Here is a 17,174-nt window from a genome sequence, read left to right on the forward strand (position 1 = left end):
ATCCATCGCTTCTAATTGTGTTCAAGACAAACCTTACACAACAACATTATACCTGGTGACCAAACCTGGTACTAAAATGTCTAACGGCCATGCTGGGGAACATACAGATAACAAGCGGTGCCCAGCCTTGGTGTGTGAGGCCTGGACTCTATATGAGAGAGCTCCCAGTGTCTGGGGAGGATGCTGTGGACGGCACCTGCGAGCAGGAAAACATGGCTGAAAAGCTGAGGGTCACCCTGGGCCAGTTGGGTGCAAAAGACTTATAGGGTTGTCTACTACCAGAGAGTTTAAAGACACAGGATCAGAGGCCAGCTCTAAGGTCAAGCCGTCAAACCCTATCGAGTATCATTGACACCTAGACTCCAAAACAACAGAATGATGTCAAAGTGGGTGAATGCAGGGCACAAAGACCCTCAGGCAGCATTGACCTTCCCATTCACTACAATAAGCTCTTGAGTTATGTGCAAACTAGGGATTGTATTACCCAATCATAAATAGAGTCAAGTTCATAAATCTGCCTGTTTTGCACCTTCTTATTTTATATGGCCTGTAAAACTGTCATTGGTTGGTGAAGTCGCTGGTGTTTGGTGAAACCTCTGCTGCTTTTACACCTCTAAGAGAAGGTGAATAATATGCGAATGTCAACTTTCCAGTCACTTTTACTGCTTAGAAATGTTGCTGTAATATGTAGGAACACTATGATAGGTTGTCATTTATCATCAAACAAAGTAACAGGTTGTATTTTGCCAAGCCATCATTAAATGCAACATTCCTTTGTGTCAGGGAGTCTCCTTTAATCACTTCTTGCCTGGAGCTTTGGAATAGAAAGATTCTTCTCGTCAAATAGGCGAAACACTCCATGAATCTTAAGCCCGTCTGTACAGGACCAGCCATATCTCGTATACACACAGCAGGAGTCAGCTAAAAGGTTATCTCCACTGGTGAACGGTCAGATGGTCATCTTTGAGGGTCTCTGAGATGAAGTACCTTCTGCAGCTTTCAGTAGTATATTTTATGAAAGATTGAATGTCATTTGCCAAGTCAGTGCAAACTTCTTTTTATGAAAATATCATTAAAGGCAAGATATCAGAGAGCTAACACGACCTAAATGATAGTGATGTATTTAGACTCTTCAGAACTGTTGATATGTAATCATATAATTCTGTGGACATTTTAGAGCGTTTATCCTTTTCTAACTGCAGTCAAGTTCAGAGATTGTTCCAGTTGATGTTTGTTGAGAACACTGTGCTCCTTGATCCAATTGTAATTTTCTGGTATCTCTAAAATAGCTGTAAGTTTGGTTATTTGGTTATTGACTTGGAAAATCTTGAAACCTTTAACCTTTTATCCTTAGGCAGTCCTAAAACTGTTGTGGTCAGTCCAAATTCCATGGAGAAGACCAAAGGTGACCAGATGTGTATCATCAGGATCTCTTGTCTTGAAAGCACCATACCTGTGGAATTTATGATGGCATCCACATTTTTTGTGGATGATTCATCCAACTATCAAAGTATGTGTGTCAAAAAAGTACCTTTACTGACCTCTTCAGCCGTTTCTACATGTGTTGATTGAAACACTAAATGCATACACAGTGTTTTTTCACTCTTGCAAACTTATCCCAGCAGCCTTCCCCTGCCCTGAGGGCAGAGCTAAAGTTTTGGCATGACTTTACAGGATCAGCTGCCTTATAAAGGAGGAGTGAGTGTCTCGGGGTCTCTCATTCTTGGCTCCCCAGAATGACTTGCACCACTGCTGCTGCTGTCGAATCCAAGAGCAGACTGAAGCCCACTGTGCACTCTGGTCCTCTGCTGCTCCTGCTGCCTTTTCCAAGTCTGCATTTTTGAAATAATAGATTTGCAGCATTTCTACAGGAAGTCACTGTGAGTCAGGATGACAAACATAGCTCAGTTATTTTGACAATGTGTGCCACTTACAAAGCAAATTAATATTCAGCAATTGAGTTTGGTGTGTTTGATGTTAGAGCATACTGTTATTCAGCTGTTACATACATTTTTTAAACAAGCTAATCAGATGCACAAACTATTTTTGTGAAACATCACGCCGATTAATTTTGAATTGTTATTTTTCTCCATAGCTGGGGCTGAGGATGTTCCCCTACTGGACGTCAGTGCTGCTAGTTATAGCACTAACTGGTGTCTGGACCCAAGACTTCTATGAGGAGAGGAAATCTCACAAGAAAGCGGCCAAACTGCTGGCTGCAAGCATTCAAAGTGGCCAAGGTAAGAATTCCAACTTCTGAAATGATAATATTTTACTCTATTCAGTCATGAAGCGGTTCATGTGTGCACGTTTTCCTTGACTTTTTACATTTGACTTAATAATGTCTAATTGTAAAAATATTTGGAATACATTTTAGCTTTTGATGTCTATCATTTAATCAGTGAAAGACTCGAATGAGACTTATAAAATGTGTTATCATGGCAACTGAGACTCTCTTCATCCTGTTCTGTGTGCACGCAGCCATCATAGATGAGGACTGTAGCTTGGAACTTTCCTTTTTATTGGACAGTTCTGAGAGTGCAAAGGATAATCATGAGGAGGAAAAGCAGTTTGCTATGAACGTGGTGGACAGATTCCAAGGGCTTCGGCTGCAGTCCGGCCGCAGTTTAGGCTTGAGGGTGGCTTTGCTGCAGTACAGCAGCCATGTCATTACAGAACAAACCTTCAATGACTGGAGAGGAGCAGAAAACTTCAAAAACCAGATACGCCCCATTGTCTACATTGGCCACGGGACCTTCACCACCTATGCCATCAGTAACATAACCAAGATCTACCTAGAGGAGTCCTTTCAGGGCGGCATCAGGGTGGCTGTGCTGCTTACTGATGGGACTTCCAACCCAAGGAACCCTGACATTTTTTCTGCTGTTGCTGATGCCAAGAATCAGGGCATCCAATTTTTTGCGGTGGGCATCACCCGTGCAGCCAATGAGCCAACCAAACTAGCCCAGCTCCGTCTACTCGGCAGTTCCCCTTCCAGCAGATTCCTCCATAACTTACAGGATGAAGACATAGTGAAGAAAGTCGTCACTGAGATTGTGAGTCTAATACCCTGTCTTTCAGCAGACAGCCCTGACAAAGAGAACTGATGCATGTGCTTTGAATAAGAAGGTACTCAGAGTTGAAACATGGACAGGCTAGCTCAACTATTTGCATAGAAATGGAATGATGACATTGTGACATCATGACAAATGAAAGAATGTGTGTGACTGATGTGGATTTGCATTGAAGCGTCACATCACATTCCTTTAAGTAGAAACACCTTTAAAGACCAATTTCACTTTCACAATAGTAGGTCATCTGTTGCTAGATGTAACTTGTTCTTCCCATATAAGTTTAAAAGCTGCTCTTATTGTTGAAGTATCTAGGAATGTAATCTGTCATTATCAATTTTCCTTCTTTCGGTTTTACTGCTGTTTTTGTTCTGCTGAATAATCTTGCAATGCCTACATCTCTCAGCAATAAAAAGAGAAACATGATAAGGGTCCTCAATAGCTTGCTGCAATCAATGTCCCGTCAATTACTGATATTTGTTCATTTTTGTTTTCTTTACAGACTGCCTTAGCTGACGAAGGAGTAAGTGTTATTTAATTCAGATGACTCATTTGCAGAATTTTATATTTAATAATGTGTAATTAGGCTTTAACTGTTTAGAATTAAATCCATGACTACCTCACAGAAATATCTCTTCCTTTCTTTTTGAAGTGCCCTCTGGCTCAGAAATGTGGTTGTGAGAAAGGAGAGAGGGGGCTCACTGGGCCTTCGGTGAGTATTTAGCTTCAATCTTTTTAAAATATCTCAAAATCAAAGGAAGTTTCATGTGGGAACAAAGTATCCCAGAAGTCTGTCAGAGGAAGGGGTAACTGAAACCTAGCACACAAACTCTGACGTGAGTTTGTTATTCAAAGTATGGTAAATTTATATTGTTGAGCAATTGGATAATTGTTTGCTTTTTGCCTGTCAGTGCAGCTTGCAGTGATTTGCAAAAGCAAAGTGGATAGGTGGTCCTGTCTCTGTTCGAAAAGCATCCCTACAGCATCAGGGAAAGCAGACGAGAGACTGGTCTGATAATCCCTGAGAGAAATGTCTGTAGTGTGCCCTTTCTCAGCTGGTTACTGTGCCTTTCTCATGCCACACAAGATGTTTCCCATGGAAACCCGAGGCATCGCACTCAGAGCCCTTCACTCTTTAAAACTGGATCTTTGACCACTATAAATCTCACAAATATCCCCTTCTGCTGCCCACATCAATGAGACTGCAGGAGAGAGCATCAGATATTATGTACATCTTCTGTGTGATGCATGAAGATATTCCCAGCCGCTTCTTTTATGTGTCATCAAGCTTTCATTCATTCAATTCTCCATCTCAGACGTCAGGCAGCATAGGCAGTGTGACGCTTTCCAACAACCTGGCAGATTAACATGTTGCTGACGGACAGCTGCATAGTCATTAACCAGGTGCCTTCTCCACAGAGAGATTCTTAAAATTCTTACACTCCAACTAAAAGGCTCTCATAATTACACTCATTAGTTTTAATGGTCAAAAACTAGCATTATCTGGTGGACAGCAACTGCCACACACTGTCCAGGTGCATCTCAAGAAAACAACCCCTGGCTCTTTAGACAAGACACTTCACGCCCATTAATGCTGTCAGTGTTGTGCAGCCCTCGAATCCATAAGCACGCAAGTAAGACATATTGCGACACCCTCCCAGTGTCGCTTTCTTCTCTGTTAGTCTCAAACAATGTCTGTCTAGAGAGGAAAAACTTCCCCTTTGGCATTGCAAAGAAAATGGTAGTTAACCTTTAAAATGCAGGCTTTGAATATAGGCTCATCTGTTTGTCAGGAGAGTCTCAGTGTATGCTGAAACCTCAGGAACAGAAACTAATCAAATCTTTACACTTTGGTTTCAGGGGAAGAAAGGTCGACCCGGAGACGATGGAGCCCCAGGACTTAAAGGGCAAAAGGTGTGTCTTTCTCCCTGGTGTGATCTGTAAAGTGTAAAACTATTAACTTCCAACTTAAAAAAAATGTAATTGATAAATATAATTAGATCAGGTTTTTGTCTATATATATGTGAAACGAACTATTTATGTGTTTTTCTGCCTCAGTTTCTGTGTGTGTTGCATTCTATTTTATATTTGTTGTTCCTAAAATATGCTCCATATGGTCAATATTATTGACTTGCCATGATATAAAAATCTTTTAGTAATTATTAGACTGTGACTAAAAATGATGGACAATCATATTACCTGGTTATAGTTCTGATTATGATGTGTTTATAGTTAGTTACTTATTAGTATTATTATTATTTACTGGCAGAAACTGAATATAATATCCACAATAAAATTTCTGTTAGTGTATAATCACCTGAAAATGGAAATCATTTTGCTTTCATCAGTTAAGAATGAGCACATGAGGCCAGTTTTTCTACACCTCCATTTTTCTACTGTATCCGAGAACATACTAACTTGAAAGTGGCTATAGAGAGATTCTTCCACAAATTTGTTCAGAGATGAGTGACAGGAGTCTTAAGTTGGTTCAGTCTGCAACGTCACCACTAGAGGCCACTCGATTTACACGATCAGCTTTTTACAGTACAATGGATAAAAATTATATTGATAATGAAGCTGTGCAATCCTGCCATATCAGGGTGAAGCAGGATTAAGTGGCCTCCCTGGACAAGAGGGCACTGAGGTAAATACTGCTAAATATGAACCCAAATAAAGAGAACATGCATTATGCTCACATTGTCAACATTTCATTCCTATCAATTGCAGGGAAAGCCAGGTTACAAAGGAGAGAAGGTATGCAGCTAACGTGAATTACTATTAGATATCTTATTTTCCTGGATGGAGTTTGATCCCGTGCATCGCTTTGGTCTCTATACAGGGCGAGAGGGGTGAGTGTGGCACTCCAGGAATCAAAGGAGACAGGGTACGACGGAAAGCCTGCCACTTCAGATCCATGTATCTGTTTACATTATGAGCCCACTTTATTTTGTCTTATTGTCTTTGTCTTTCTTATGCGATGTGCTCCAGGGTCTTGAGGGTGCAGCTGGAGGAAGAGGGCTCAGAGGACTGCAGGCATGTAATAATTCATGAGTTTATAGAGCTTGTTTTTGACAGTTAAGCCTTTATCTATTATATATTTTGCTTATATTTCTTACACAGTTAGACCAGTGAAAGCGATCAGAGCAGAAAGATGTCTTAACTTATCTTCAATTGAGGCTCGAGGAACACTTAAAACCTTTCACTGTATATTAGTGATGCTGTGTGTGCATTCAGAAACTGCAGGAAAATCATATGATAGCTGCAAAACTCCTGACACATTTCCAAATGCTTCCTGCCCCTGACATACCAGCACACATAATATTCACTTAACCATCTGTTCCATCTGGGTGTTTCGGCAATAATGAATGTGTGTTGTCTCTGCCCAGGGGTTACCAGGACCACATGGAGACATTGGACCAGAGGGCCCTCAGGGGAAGCAGGTCAGCCACTTTCCAACAACTCTCACTTTGCTTTGCACATCTGCTGTGACCTTTATATTTTCTCTTAATTATTAGTTTAAACAAGAGGTTGCAGCTTTACCACCCAGTCTTAACCATGCACAAGAATAGTCTGTTTGTCTGGTAATAGACCCCTGTGTGGAGATTTGGCAGTGGCCCAAAAGTCTTCCCCATCATTACTGTAATTTGCTAGCAAAATCTCACTACATATCCTCCTGATGGCTTGTATCCTGTTTCTTAATACAGATTAGGAAGTGCCTACAGCAATATCAGTTTCTCAAATCCTGCAGCTCTTAACATACATGGAAAATTAGAGTCGTCTCAGTGTCTTGACATGTGAAGACATGTAGCTGGCATTTGAAAACACTGACAGGAGTCTTGGTGGTCTCGATGTGGAGTCATTTGGATTAGAGCCCAAAAAAGACATCAAGGGACAAAGACAAAGACAAGGCATTGTATGTCTTCACTGTGTGTTATTTCTTATTTATATCCGTTAAATGGCCAATAGAGATCATGATACTCTGTCTAAATAATGGCATCGCATGTCTTTATGTTGGGCTGTTTACTTTTGTATTCCATTTAATCTATAGCCAAAATTTACTTCAACTCCAAACAAATAGCTCATCCAGACTTTGATGTAGTCGTCAGCTCTTTGTGATTTCGAGGCTCAGTTGTTTGGGGTTTCTTTAACTCTGAGACATTCCTGGAGCTTAGATTGGGCTCATGTTTGTCATGAACTTCTCCCCCACTGCCATCAACGGGAGATGGCACTGGGAGAAGTTACATAACAATGTACTGATTTTCAACATTATCATCACTTTCAGGGGGGCGTCTTCTCTTCTGCATATCTGCATGTCTATTTATGTAACAGTTACTTCTATTTTTGAATTTGATCTTAGAGACTAACCCTAACTCTAACCCTAACCCCTAGTTATGATTAAGAGGCTAAAAACCAAAAAAATTCTAAAGAACAACACAAAATAATGATTTAGGATCAACTTATTTTAATGTTATATCCTGGTTTAAGCTCCCGTGTACAACAGTGATAAGTGCTATTGTGAGTGGTATGTTTGTGCTCACAGGGCGAACGTGGCCTACCCGGCCCTCCAGGAATTCAGGGGGAAACTGGTATTGGACTTCCTGGACCAAAGGTAATTCACATTATAGATAATCCTGTGACTACTTTTGTATTTAGAATTTGTTTTGGCTTTTGTTTGGTCTGCTTCTGTACTTGTCGTTACAATGCTAAGTTACTATATCCATCTGCAGGGTGACATGGGGTTCCAGGGCAGACCGGGTCCTCCAGGTCCGCTGGGAGTGGGTGAACCTGGACTTCCTGTAAGTACTTTTGTCTGTGCCATGGCAAAGTCTGGAGTAGTTTTATAACTCTAACATTTGTGTCAGTGGCAAATCTGATATGTTGAGAGAGTCCTAAAGATACTTCTGAACACCATCTGTGTGGCACATTGTACACCATGGCTCTGTTAACAGGGACCTCAAGGACCACAAGGGGTTCAAGGGGAAAAAGGACCCCATGGTGAAGGATTTCCTGGACCAAAGGTATTATTTTCAGTCTATCATTGAAAAACTTACCAAAGCAACAGAAACCTTATTTCTGGAATAGATAAAAAACTAAAGAAATAAATCATAATCATTCCCCTTCCACTATGAATTACTTCAATATCACAAATATTACATGAATCCGTTCTTTGATACTAATGTCACATAGGATATTAATGAGTGTGGCCAGCATATCATTAAAGCACACTGACCTGCAGGCTTGTGAGAGTTTATGTTTCAGCCTGGTTGAATGTAACAGGGTGTTCTGCAGTTCATGGCCTGCATCCATCAAAAGCAAATCTTACTCCATTTCAACTCACTGACTCACAGCTCAGGTGTTCACTCAAGCGTTACTATTTACGGTGATGTTGATCCTGTAAAAACAGTTTTGTTTTTTTTCTTACGATGCTGCAACATATTGCATGGAAATGCCAATGCTCCATCTTTTGGGTTCAACCGAGGGGTTTAACGTGGCACGCAAGATTGGGAGAACTAGTATATGGCTTTCAGTGAGTGCATGGAGATTATAAATAACAGCAGGATGTCTCACTGGATAGCTACACAGAAAAACAAGATCTGACAACAAGTGAAGTGATTTTTTGGTGTATGTAAGACTCTCACTCCACTGCTGAAATTCAACTTCTCGTAAAAGAAGATGGAGCATAATTCAACCATCACACGCTCCCTCCACTCACATGCAAAGTTAATTTGATCAAGCCTCCTGCTGTGCATTTAATTTCACTTGAATATTGTTCAGCACCTTCCTCATTTCATTATTCCCCGGTCGTGAAAAGGGTTAAAGAATCATGCAGCCATGAGTTGCTATCAAAAAAGGTGAAAAAAAAAAACAACTTCTATACACAACATTCCTTGTGTGTAGGATCATTTTGTATCAAACACAAGAACCCAACAGGACCCAACATGCTCTCCTTCCATGTTAGCTTTACTGAGAACAATGCAGATTTGGCTGTGATACAATCTGTACTGGTTGTGATGTTACTGACAAATATGAATTCATTTTGCTCCTCAGGGTGAACGGGGGCTTCCAGGGCCGAGGGGGCCAAGAGGACAGCAGGGTGCAGGAATCAAAGGAGAAAGGGTAGGCTATAAAGTTTCCATTTAACAAAGAGAATTAAATACACAAGTACTACACCATTGAAATCCACAGTTATACAGAGTGCACTACGTGCGATAAAAAGTGTGCAATAAATTTAGTGCATGAAATATAAAAGTGACTTTGATTATTGTATGTTGGAAAAGTGTGATTAATTCCATTCAAATTTGATATGACAGCTCTCACACATCTTTTAGTAGCTAATTCAAGTTCTTCTGCATTGAATCATGATGGTGATGTATCAGCCATGTCAGGGTCATGTCATTGGTGTTACTACACCTGCTCACTGTCGTCCTTGGTTTTTCTAATCTGCCAAACTGAGTGCCCTCTAAACATAGGTTACTCTTGAGTGAAGCATCTGTATGTGCAATCCTGTTAGAGTAGGAAGGTGCAAAGGCGGTCGACTTGATCGTTTTAAATAAACAAAGTCAGTAGCTAGTAGGTTTTCACTTATGGCAGACCAATCCAAACCCAGCGAGCCGACCAGAAGAAATAAAACAAACTGACAGGCCATTATCAGGTAGGAAGACAGAATGGAGGGTCTAATGTCTGTGGGGCAGACAGGTTGACTTGTATATGGCTAGAGGAGCTAATGTTTTTTTCTGTTCTGAGTCTGTTGACACATATTAAATAAATAGGAAGCATACCTTTACTGACTTTTCAGTGCGGTTTCAATCTTAGGGTGAAATGGGGCCTCCAGGTCTTCCAGGTTTTCCAGGACCAACGGGGTTGGGCATACAGGGAGAAAAGGTCAGCAAAATATCATTGTCTACATGTTAAGAAAGTTGTATATCTCCTTTCTCTATCACACACTTTGTCAGATAAACATGCAATAGTGTGTTCTGTATTGATAGTCCTCTAATCGTACTTATTGAACAGGGAATTGAGGGCCCAAGAGGTCCACCAGGAGTCAGAGGGCTTCCAGGGGAAGGTTTACCTGGACCCAAGGTTTGTTCACACAGCTATAAAGTTGTGCGTCAGAGAGCTGGCACAGTTTGCACTTTGATGAGTAGCAAGTTTCTTCCATTTCTAGGGAGACCAGGGATTACCAGGAGAACAGGGAGCTACAGGAGAGAGGGGCATAGGTGAACCTGGTCCAAAGGTAAATCATCTTTTTTGAACCACATTTAAACACACACAGTTTAAATGATGGAGTATATTATTAGTGCCAATACACTCAATCCACCAACAGTCAAATAAAACTATTGTAATATCACAGGGAGAGCCTGGAGCAGCTGGTCTGGGAGGCTTACCTGGCCTTCCAGGAGAGGATGGAGCTCCAGGGCAGAAGGTACGGTTCATGATGCCATCTCTGCAGAAAACATCCCATTTCTGTTGTCCACTGACTTCCAATAGAAATATATTTGATTATTTACAAAAAAAAATGTTTGTTACTGCAGTGGAATTGAAAGGATTGTTTCTTTGTCTTATTGGACTTTCCTTTCTTAGGGTGAGGCTGGCTTAGCTGGTTTAAGAGGTCCTGAGGGACCACAAGGTATTGGCACACAAGGTGAAAAGGTATGTTTTTGCTTATTTGCTTTTATAGTTCATATTTTTACCAGAAAAATGTTAATCATATGATATATCTTTGTGTTTTGTATTTCCATCCAGGGTGACCAGGGTCTGAGGGGCATCCGTGGATTACATGGACCTCCAGGAATTTCAGGACCCTCAGGACCAAAGGTAAGAACCAAGGCAGTATAACAGTGATTGTTAGATAAGCCCCTCCTGTTCCCTTATTCTATTTATTCTTTAATGACAATTTTACAGTTGAAGATCTATAGCACACTAACCCAGCCTCTGAGCTGAGCCAAAAACAAGTCCTCCACAGTGTTTTGTGGGCCAGAGTATTGTTAGGACAGAAAATACCTTGAAATGGATCTCATGTCTCTTCCTGACTCTTCTTTGCCAGGGTGAACGTGGTGTACCTGGTCAGCAGGGCATGCCAGGGCAGCCAGGACGGTCAATGTCAGGTCCAAAGGTGAATCAATGCTTGCGGACAGACATGTAGTATGAAGCCAGACTTGCTTCGTAGAGCCAAATTCATCGTAACATGTTAAAACCTTGTTGCTGCTCCTAATCCCTGTGACTTCATTGCCCTGTCTCCAGGGGGATGTGGGTCCTGCTGGGCCCCCTGGTCCTGCTGGGGAAACAGGCCATGGATTACCTGGTCCAAAAGTAAACACTGCCATTTTCATTTTTGATTTTTTTTTTTTTTTTTGGGTGTATTTTATTGAATTTATGCAAAGAATCATGTTGTTGCTCTTCATCACTGAATTTTGTTTAACTAGGGTGATCGTGGTCATCCAGGTTTACCAGGTCCATTTGGCCCAAAGGGTGAAGGCATTCCTGGGCCTGTGGTTTGTCTTATCAGTCAATAAGTTACAAATCATAACATTTTGTACCTTCAATAATAAGCACACACACCTTGAACAAATATATGGACCTTTTTTAGGGTCCCCCAGGCATGCCAGGCTTACCCGGAGAACCAGGTCCAGAGGGAATAGGAATTCCTGGTCCTAAGGTTAGCGTCTGCATGTTTCTTTGGAAGTTTCTGTCTGTGTGTGTACACATGTGGTGGAGCCCATAATCCATTTGATAATGTTAAACCTCTGCCAGGGTGACATTGGCTTCAGAGGATTGCCAGGTTTGCCTGGCCCACCCGGAGAGGGCTTACAGGGACCATCGGTAAGGAACATCATCCACCACACAGCTTGATCTAAAAATGAAAATCTGAATCAGAGTTAACTAAGCAATTCAGCCATGAACCATCCACCTTAAAGAAGATTTTTCTCCTAAACTAGTGATCTGATTACTTTGTAAAATTTACTTTAAGGGAAATATTGGGAGACCAGGACCTCCAGGTCCAACTGGACCAGCAGGACAAGGCATTCAAGGCCCAAAGGTAAATGTTACCATAATTTGGACAACATATATTTACTTCCCAAGATCTTCATTGTCATTCATTGTTATTCACATTTGTACTTTTGTCTTCACCAAATAAAGACTGAAGCAATACGACAGCATTAATTGCTGCTGTGCTATTACACTGCACAGGACTGCCTTGCTGCAGGACATATCATAACAATAATTTATGATCTGTCAAGAGTTTGGATGCATCTCCACTGCATGTTTCAAGTAAAAAGAGAGTCTAATTTCAGGGAGAGCCAGGATCTCAAGGTATGACTGGGCCTAGAGGGCCTCAAGGAGATGGCTTTCCTGGTGCTAAGGTGAAGCTTTTAGATTTATTTTCCCAACATTTTATTGACATGTGATCATCTGGTCTCTGAGGGATGATACACTCTCTCCTTGCTGCAGGGTGATCGGGGATTACAGGGTGAGAAGGGAATGAAAGGCTCCAAAGGAGACATGGGAGATACTGGTGTCGCCGGGGAAGCAGTAAGTAAAACTGAGCTCGTTCATCGTGTCCTTCACGTGGATATTGAACCTTCCAATGTCAGTTTGTGATGGTTAAAGCCAGCTTTAATTTTACTGCCTGCACAAAGAACATTCATTTGCAATATAAGATCTCCAATTAATACCAAAATGCGGGAGCTGGTATTTAGTGGAAAGTGGTCTTGACATACTGCCAGGCAGACTTAACTATACTTGAAATAAAATTCTTGAGTAGGCTTAATATTTTTCAATCTGACGATAATAATGTGTATAACATACCCTATATAAGCAAATATATTGCCAAAACAGATTGGCTGTTGGTTACACTAACAATAAAAGGCATTAGGCACTTTATTTATTTATTTACTTTATTTAGTTATACTTACTAGTTACTTCTCTCAAAACATAGCTGATTTACTAATTGTCTTACAGCATTATAAAAAGTATCTAGTTACTGGGGATTTTTTTTACTGTAGCAGTCTTTTTAAAAATTTGTTTTTTTTCCCTTTAATAGAACTTTGAATTATGTTATTGTTAATAACACTGTTTACTTTAATGTTGTTATTCCCATTATTGGAAATAAATAGCGATATTGTTGAACTTTTCTGAAATCCTAGGGGAGGCCAGGAGTAAAAGGAGAACCAGGTCTCACAGTAAGTTTCTTACTTTTACAAAAAATGGTTGATCACTCATAGTATACATACTGATGTAATCGCTCCATATTTTTCAGAGAGAAGACGTAATTAAGTTGATCAAAGAAATCTGTGGTAAGGCCACCAGTCGCATTGAGTTTATTTATTGATTTCATTCTTAACTGCTATGAATGTAAGATTGATCATCTTAGTTGATTAACATGGTTATTGTGAGCGCCTTCGCTTGCTGACATTAGTATTTAGCTCAGTGCATCTCTGTGCCACAAAAGGGCCGTCCTTTTGCCTGTAGATATTCCCTAAACTGGCTACTTACATTGAATGAGTAGCTCCCAGTTGTCCACTGTTTACAAAGAAATGCTCTGTACTAATCCTAAAAACTATATATCTTGTTGTTTTCAGGATGTGGCATCAAGTGCAAGGAAATGCCCATGGAACTTGTGTTTGTCATTGATAGCTCAGAAAGTGTTGGCCCTGAAAACTTTGAAATTGTCAAAGATTTTGTCACACGGTTGGTGGACCGGACCACAGTCGGCCGCAACGCTACCAGAATTGGACTGGTCCTCTACAGTTTGGAAGTCCGTTTGCAGTTCGACTTGACTCAGTACATGAACAAACAGGACGTCAAGCAGACAATCAGAAAAATGCCTTACATGGGTGAGGGCACGTACACTGGCACCGCCATCCGAAAAGCAACTCAGGAGGCTTTTTTCAGTGCTCGGCCTGGAGTCAGAAAAGTAGCCATCGTCATCACTGACGGTCAGACCGACAAACGAGAGCCTGTCAAACTTGACATAGCTGTGAGGGAGGCTCATGCTGCAAACATTGAGATGTATGCCCTGGGGATTGTCAATTCATCCGATCCTACTCAGACTGAGTTCTTGAGGGAGCTCAACCTCATTGCCTCTGACCCTGACAGTGAACACATGTACCTGATTGATGACTTCAACACACTAACAGGTGATAATCTTAGCCAGAAGTTGTAAATTGCAGCGCTTCAGCAGCATATTCCTAGTGTTAGTGGAAATGTAGAGCTAGTAGTTCTCAATTTACAGGCTGTAAAGTTCCTAAAATGAACTGATAGTTTGATTTGATTTGATTTTTTTCAGCACTGGAGTCTAAACTCGTCAGTCAGTTATGTGAAGATGATAACGGCGCCCTTATTTACAATCACCTCAAAAATGGACAATGGAATGGCAACAATGGGCATGGGCATGGAAACAATGGACATAGAGAGAATACCAACCGATATAATGCCTATGGTAATAATGGTTATGCATATGGTTATGGCAACAATGGAAATGAGAACACTGGGAATAGTTACAATTACCAAGAGGAGATCCAAACTCAGAGACACACCAACATTCGAGGCCGTGGAGACACTTTCACTCTTCCCATCAGTGCTGATCCTCTCCCTATTCAGGTCTTTGCTTAAAACCATTTGGTTCATTTATTTTAAATATACGTTTTTCTTTACTCACACCTTTTGATGTTGTTATCTTTTCCCAGGTGGTGGAAGATGACGATGGTGAAGATTTAGACATCAGAGTGCACATTGGGGGCGGTAGCACTCTGGCTGTAGTTAACAAAACAATATCATTATCACCTGTAGGGGTAAACTCTGTCTCCAATGAGGCAGTCTTATTGCCATCATCTTCTTCATCTTCAACTTCATCTGCAACGTCTTCGTCAAACCTCGGTTCAGTTTCCACCTTCAACTCTAATCAGCTACAGCAAGCTGTGAATCCAGTCCTGCGTGAAAGTGAGTGCTAGGCATGTACCAGGATAACCATATGAACAGAAACCTTTCTGAAACCTGTTTCATCACTGTGGACAATTTATGTGAATCTTTCCTCCTTTGTACTTTGCACATTGTATTTAATCCTAAAAACCTGCTTGTCAGTTTATTAGATATTTATTAGAATTAGCTCAAATAAAAGCAGTTTTATGCAGCACTCTTACAGTAAATCGTGCTACTGCTAAAGCTAAAATGATCTTCTGGAGGTTGCAGGTTTGATTCTACGATTTGTTGCCCTTTTTTCATTGACTGTATCCTGCACTTATTATGCAAATGTTCACTTCTCACATCATCTCTCTTTCAGATGCCCCTCTTGAACCTCAATGCAAGCTCAATCTGGACCAAGGCAGCTGCAGAGACTATATTATCCGCTGGTACTATGACAAGGAGGCTAATGCCTGTGCACAGTTTTGGTATGGAGGCTGTGGTGGAAATGAAAACCGTTTTGAAACAGAAGATGAGTGCAAGAAAACTTGTGTTCTATAGAGAAAAGGTAAGTTTGGGAGTTTCTTAAAGCAGATTTTTTCACATTTTATTTTGATCCTCTGATTATTTTATTTTTCCATCCCCAGCCGAATAAAAGAGAAGAAGTGAGGCAGAATGTGGACTTTTCTACTCTATCATGTGCTAATTTGTTATTTAATGTGATACATTCTGTCACTTTTGCTCAGAGAATATCATCACTTTTCTAACTCTTTAATTCTCAGTTAAATAATCACTATAATTGTGTCAGATCTGCCAAAATGTTGCTGTGTAAGTCATCTGAATGACTTATTAACTTCCACAGAACTTGATTACCTCAAAGAAATTGCATTTTGCTTAATTAACTAGTAGGAACCTTTAAACCGTGGCTTGGCTGTCAACTTCAGGGGACTCGTTACAACTAAATAATTAACCTATAAAACCTCTTACCTCTTATACCTCTCTGTGCTATGTGCTTCACATACACTGAATATATTTCTAGCCAGAAAGCAATGAAATGTTTGTTTACATTGTGTTGATGCCATTTACTGAAATATGCTCTGAGTATCTTTGTTTTGGGGTTGTTGTTGTTTTTTTTTTGTTTGTTTGTTTGTTTGTCTGAATTTGTCCTCATAGTTTAACACCATAAGGTGTGTCAACTTTTTATGAGATTGATGCACTTTTAGTCTTTTCCTGCCACCTCACTCAGGACTATGAGAGTCCAGAGAGTTTCTGTGTAGATCTCTGGAGAGAGAGGAGTCCAGATAGGTGATGGTGTCCCAGCAGAAAACTGAGTTCAGGATTGGGTACATCCTGCCCATTTTTGGCAGGATTCATCAGTTTTTCGTGATGTGACCCAACACAAACTGGCAAGTGAAACCACACATGCATTTGGGCATTCCCTAAATAAGAGAGAGACCCTCACAAGGGGCCCAGGCACCCCGGTCCCACCACCCTATGGGCAGGAGCACAAGAGGTGCCAAACCCAGAGAGCCACCACAGCCATACTGTGTGGTGCAGCCCCCAGAGATCCAGGGGCCAACGGTCAGCACCACTGAACCCCCCAAGCCAGCACACATAGGACCATGACAGGAGGGCCCCAGCACCACCCCATCCACCACTGACAGCACACATCCCAAACCACAGCCAAAGAGACCCACCGGGGGGCCTCAACAATGCCCCTGTGGGTGGGCACAGGCCAAGTGCCCATTGGGGGGAAGAGCTGCAGGGGCAGGGGGCTGTGGTGCCCCGAGGTACTCGCCCCACTCCCCAAATACTTCTGTGTGCACCCTGTTATTATCATGTGTCCAGGTTATTCCTGGTTATTCCTGACAGCTGTATTAATGGGCCATGTCGGCTGTGAATGTTACCATGTGATGAAGACTGAAGTATTCTGCAGTCTATCCATGATAGATCCTTATATTGGTGCAGTGTGTGTATATCTGAAAGCATTTTTTAAATGTTTTTTAATAATAAAATACAAAATAACAGTGGTTGTGTTTTGTATTGTATATACTAAGCACAGTGACCAGTATCACTATTATCATTATAGTAATCATCTCTGTCCACAATTTTTACGTCCTTCGTCCTGACATAATATCAGGTTTTAGTGTCATTTTTGATTGATAAAAATTGAGGGTTGCTACCCAACGTTGCACATGTAAT

General features: G+C 41.1%; 1 protein-coding gene across 1 annotated transcript; it reads left to right on the plus strand.

Annotated features, from left to right (window-relative positions):
- Window positions 1-1,728: 1,728 nt before the first annotated feature.
- On the plus strand, window positions 1,729-15,966 carry col28a2a (collagen, type XXVIII, alpha 2a). Its single transcript, XM_029530344.1, has 36 exons — window positions 1,729-1,880; window positions 2,096-2,240; window positions 2,482-3,056; window positions 3,574-3,594; window positions 3,724-3,783; window positions 4,932-4,985; window positions 5,671-5,715; window positions 5,799-5,825; window positions 5,911-5,955; window positions 6,060-6,104; window positions 6,458-6,511; window positions 7,612-7,680; window positions 7,799-7,867; window positions 8,021-8,089; window positions 9,120-9,188; window positions 9,885-9,953; window positions 10,083-10,151; window positions 10,237-10,305; window positions 10,423-10,494; window positions 10,653-10,721; window positions 10,815-10,886; window positions 11,116-11,184; window positions 11,313-11,381; window positions 11,495-11,563; window positions 11,659-11,727; window positions 11,823-11,891; window positions 12,040-12,108; window positions 12,365-12,433; window positions 12,522-12,602; window positions 13,217-13,252; window positions 13,330-13,366; window positions 13,652-14,209; window positions 14,359-14,672; window positions 14,759-15,011; window positions 15,352-15,540; window positions 15,620-15,966. The coding sequence occupies exons 2-35, from the start codon at window positions 2,108-2,110 to the stop codon at window positions 15,531-15,533; spliced, it is 3,699 nt and encodes a 1,232-aa protein (XP_029386204.1). The 5' UTR covers window positions 1,729-1,880; window positions 2,096-2,107; the 3' UTR covers window positions 15,534-15,540; window positions 15,620-15,966.
- Window positions 15,967-17,174: the final 1,208 nt, after the last annotated feature.

This window comes from Echeneis naucrates, chromosome 21 (genome assembly GCF_900963305.1).
Source record: "Echeneis naucrates chromosome 21, fEcheNa1.1, whole genome shotgun sequence".
In the NCBI taxonomy this organism is placed as follows: domain Eukaryota; kingdom Metazoa; phylum Chordata; class Actinopteri; order Carangiformes; family Echeneidae; genus Echeneis; species Echeneis naucrates.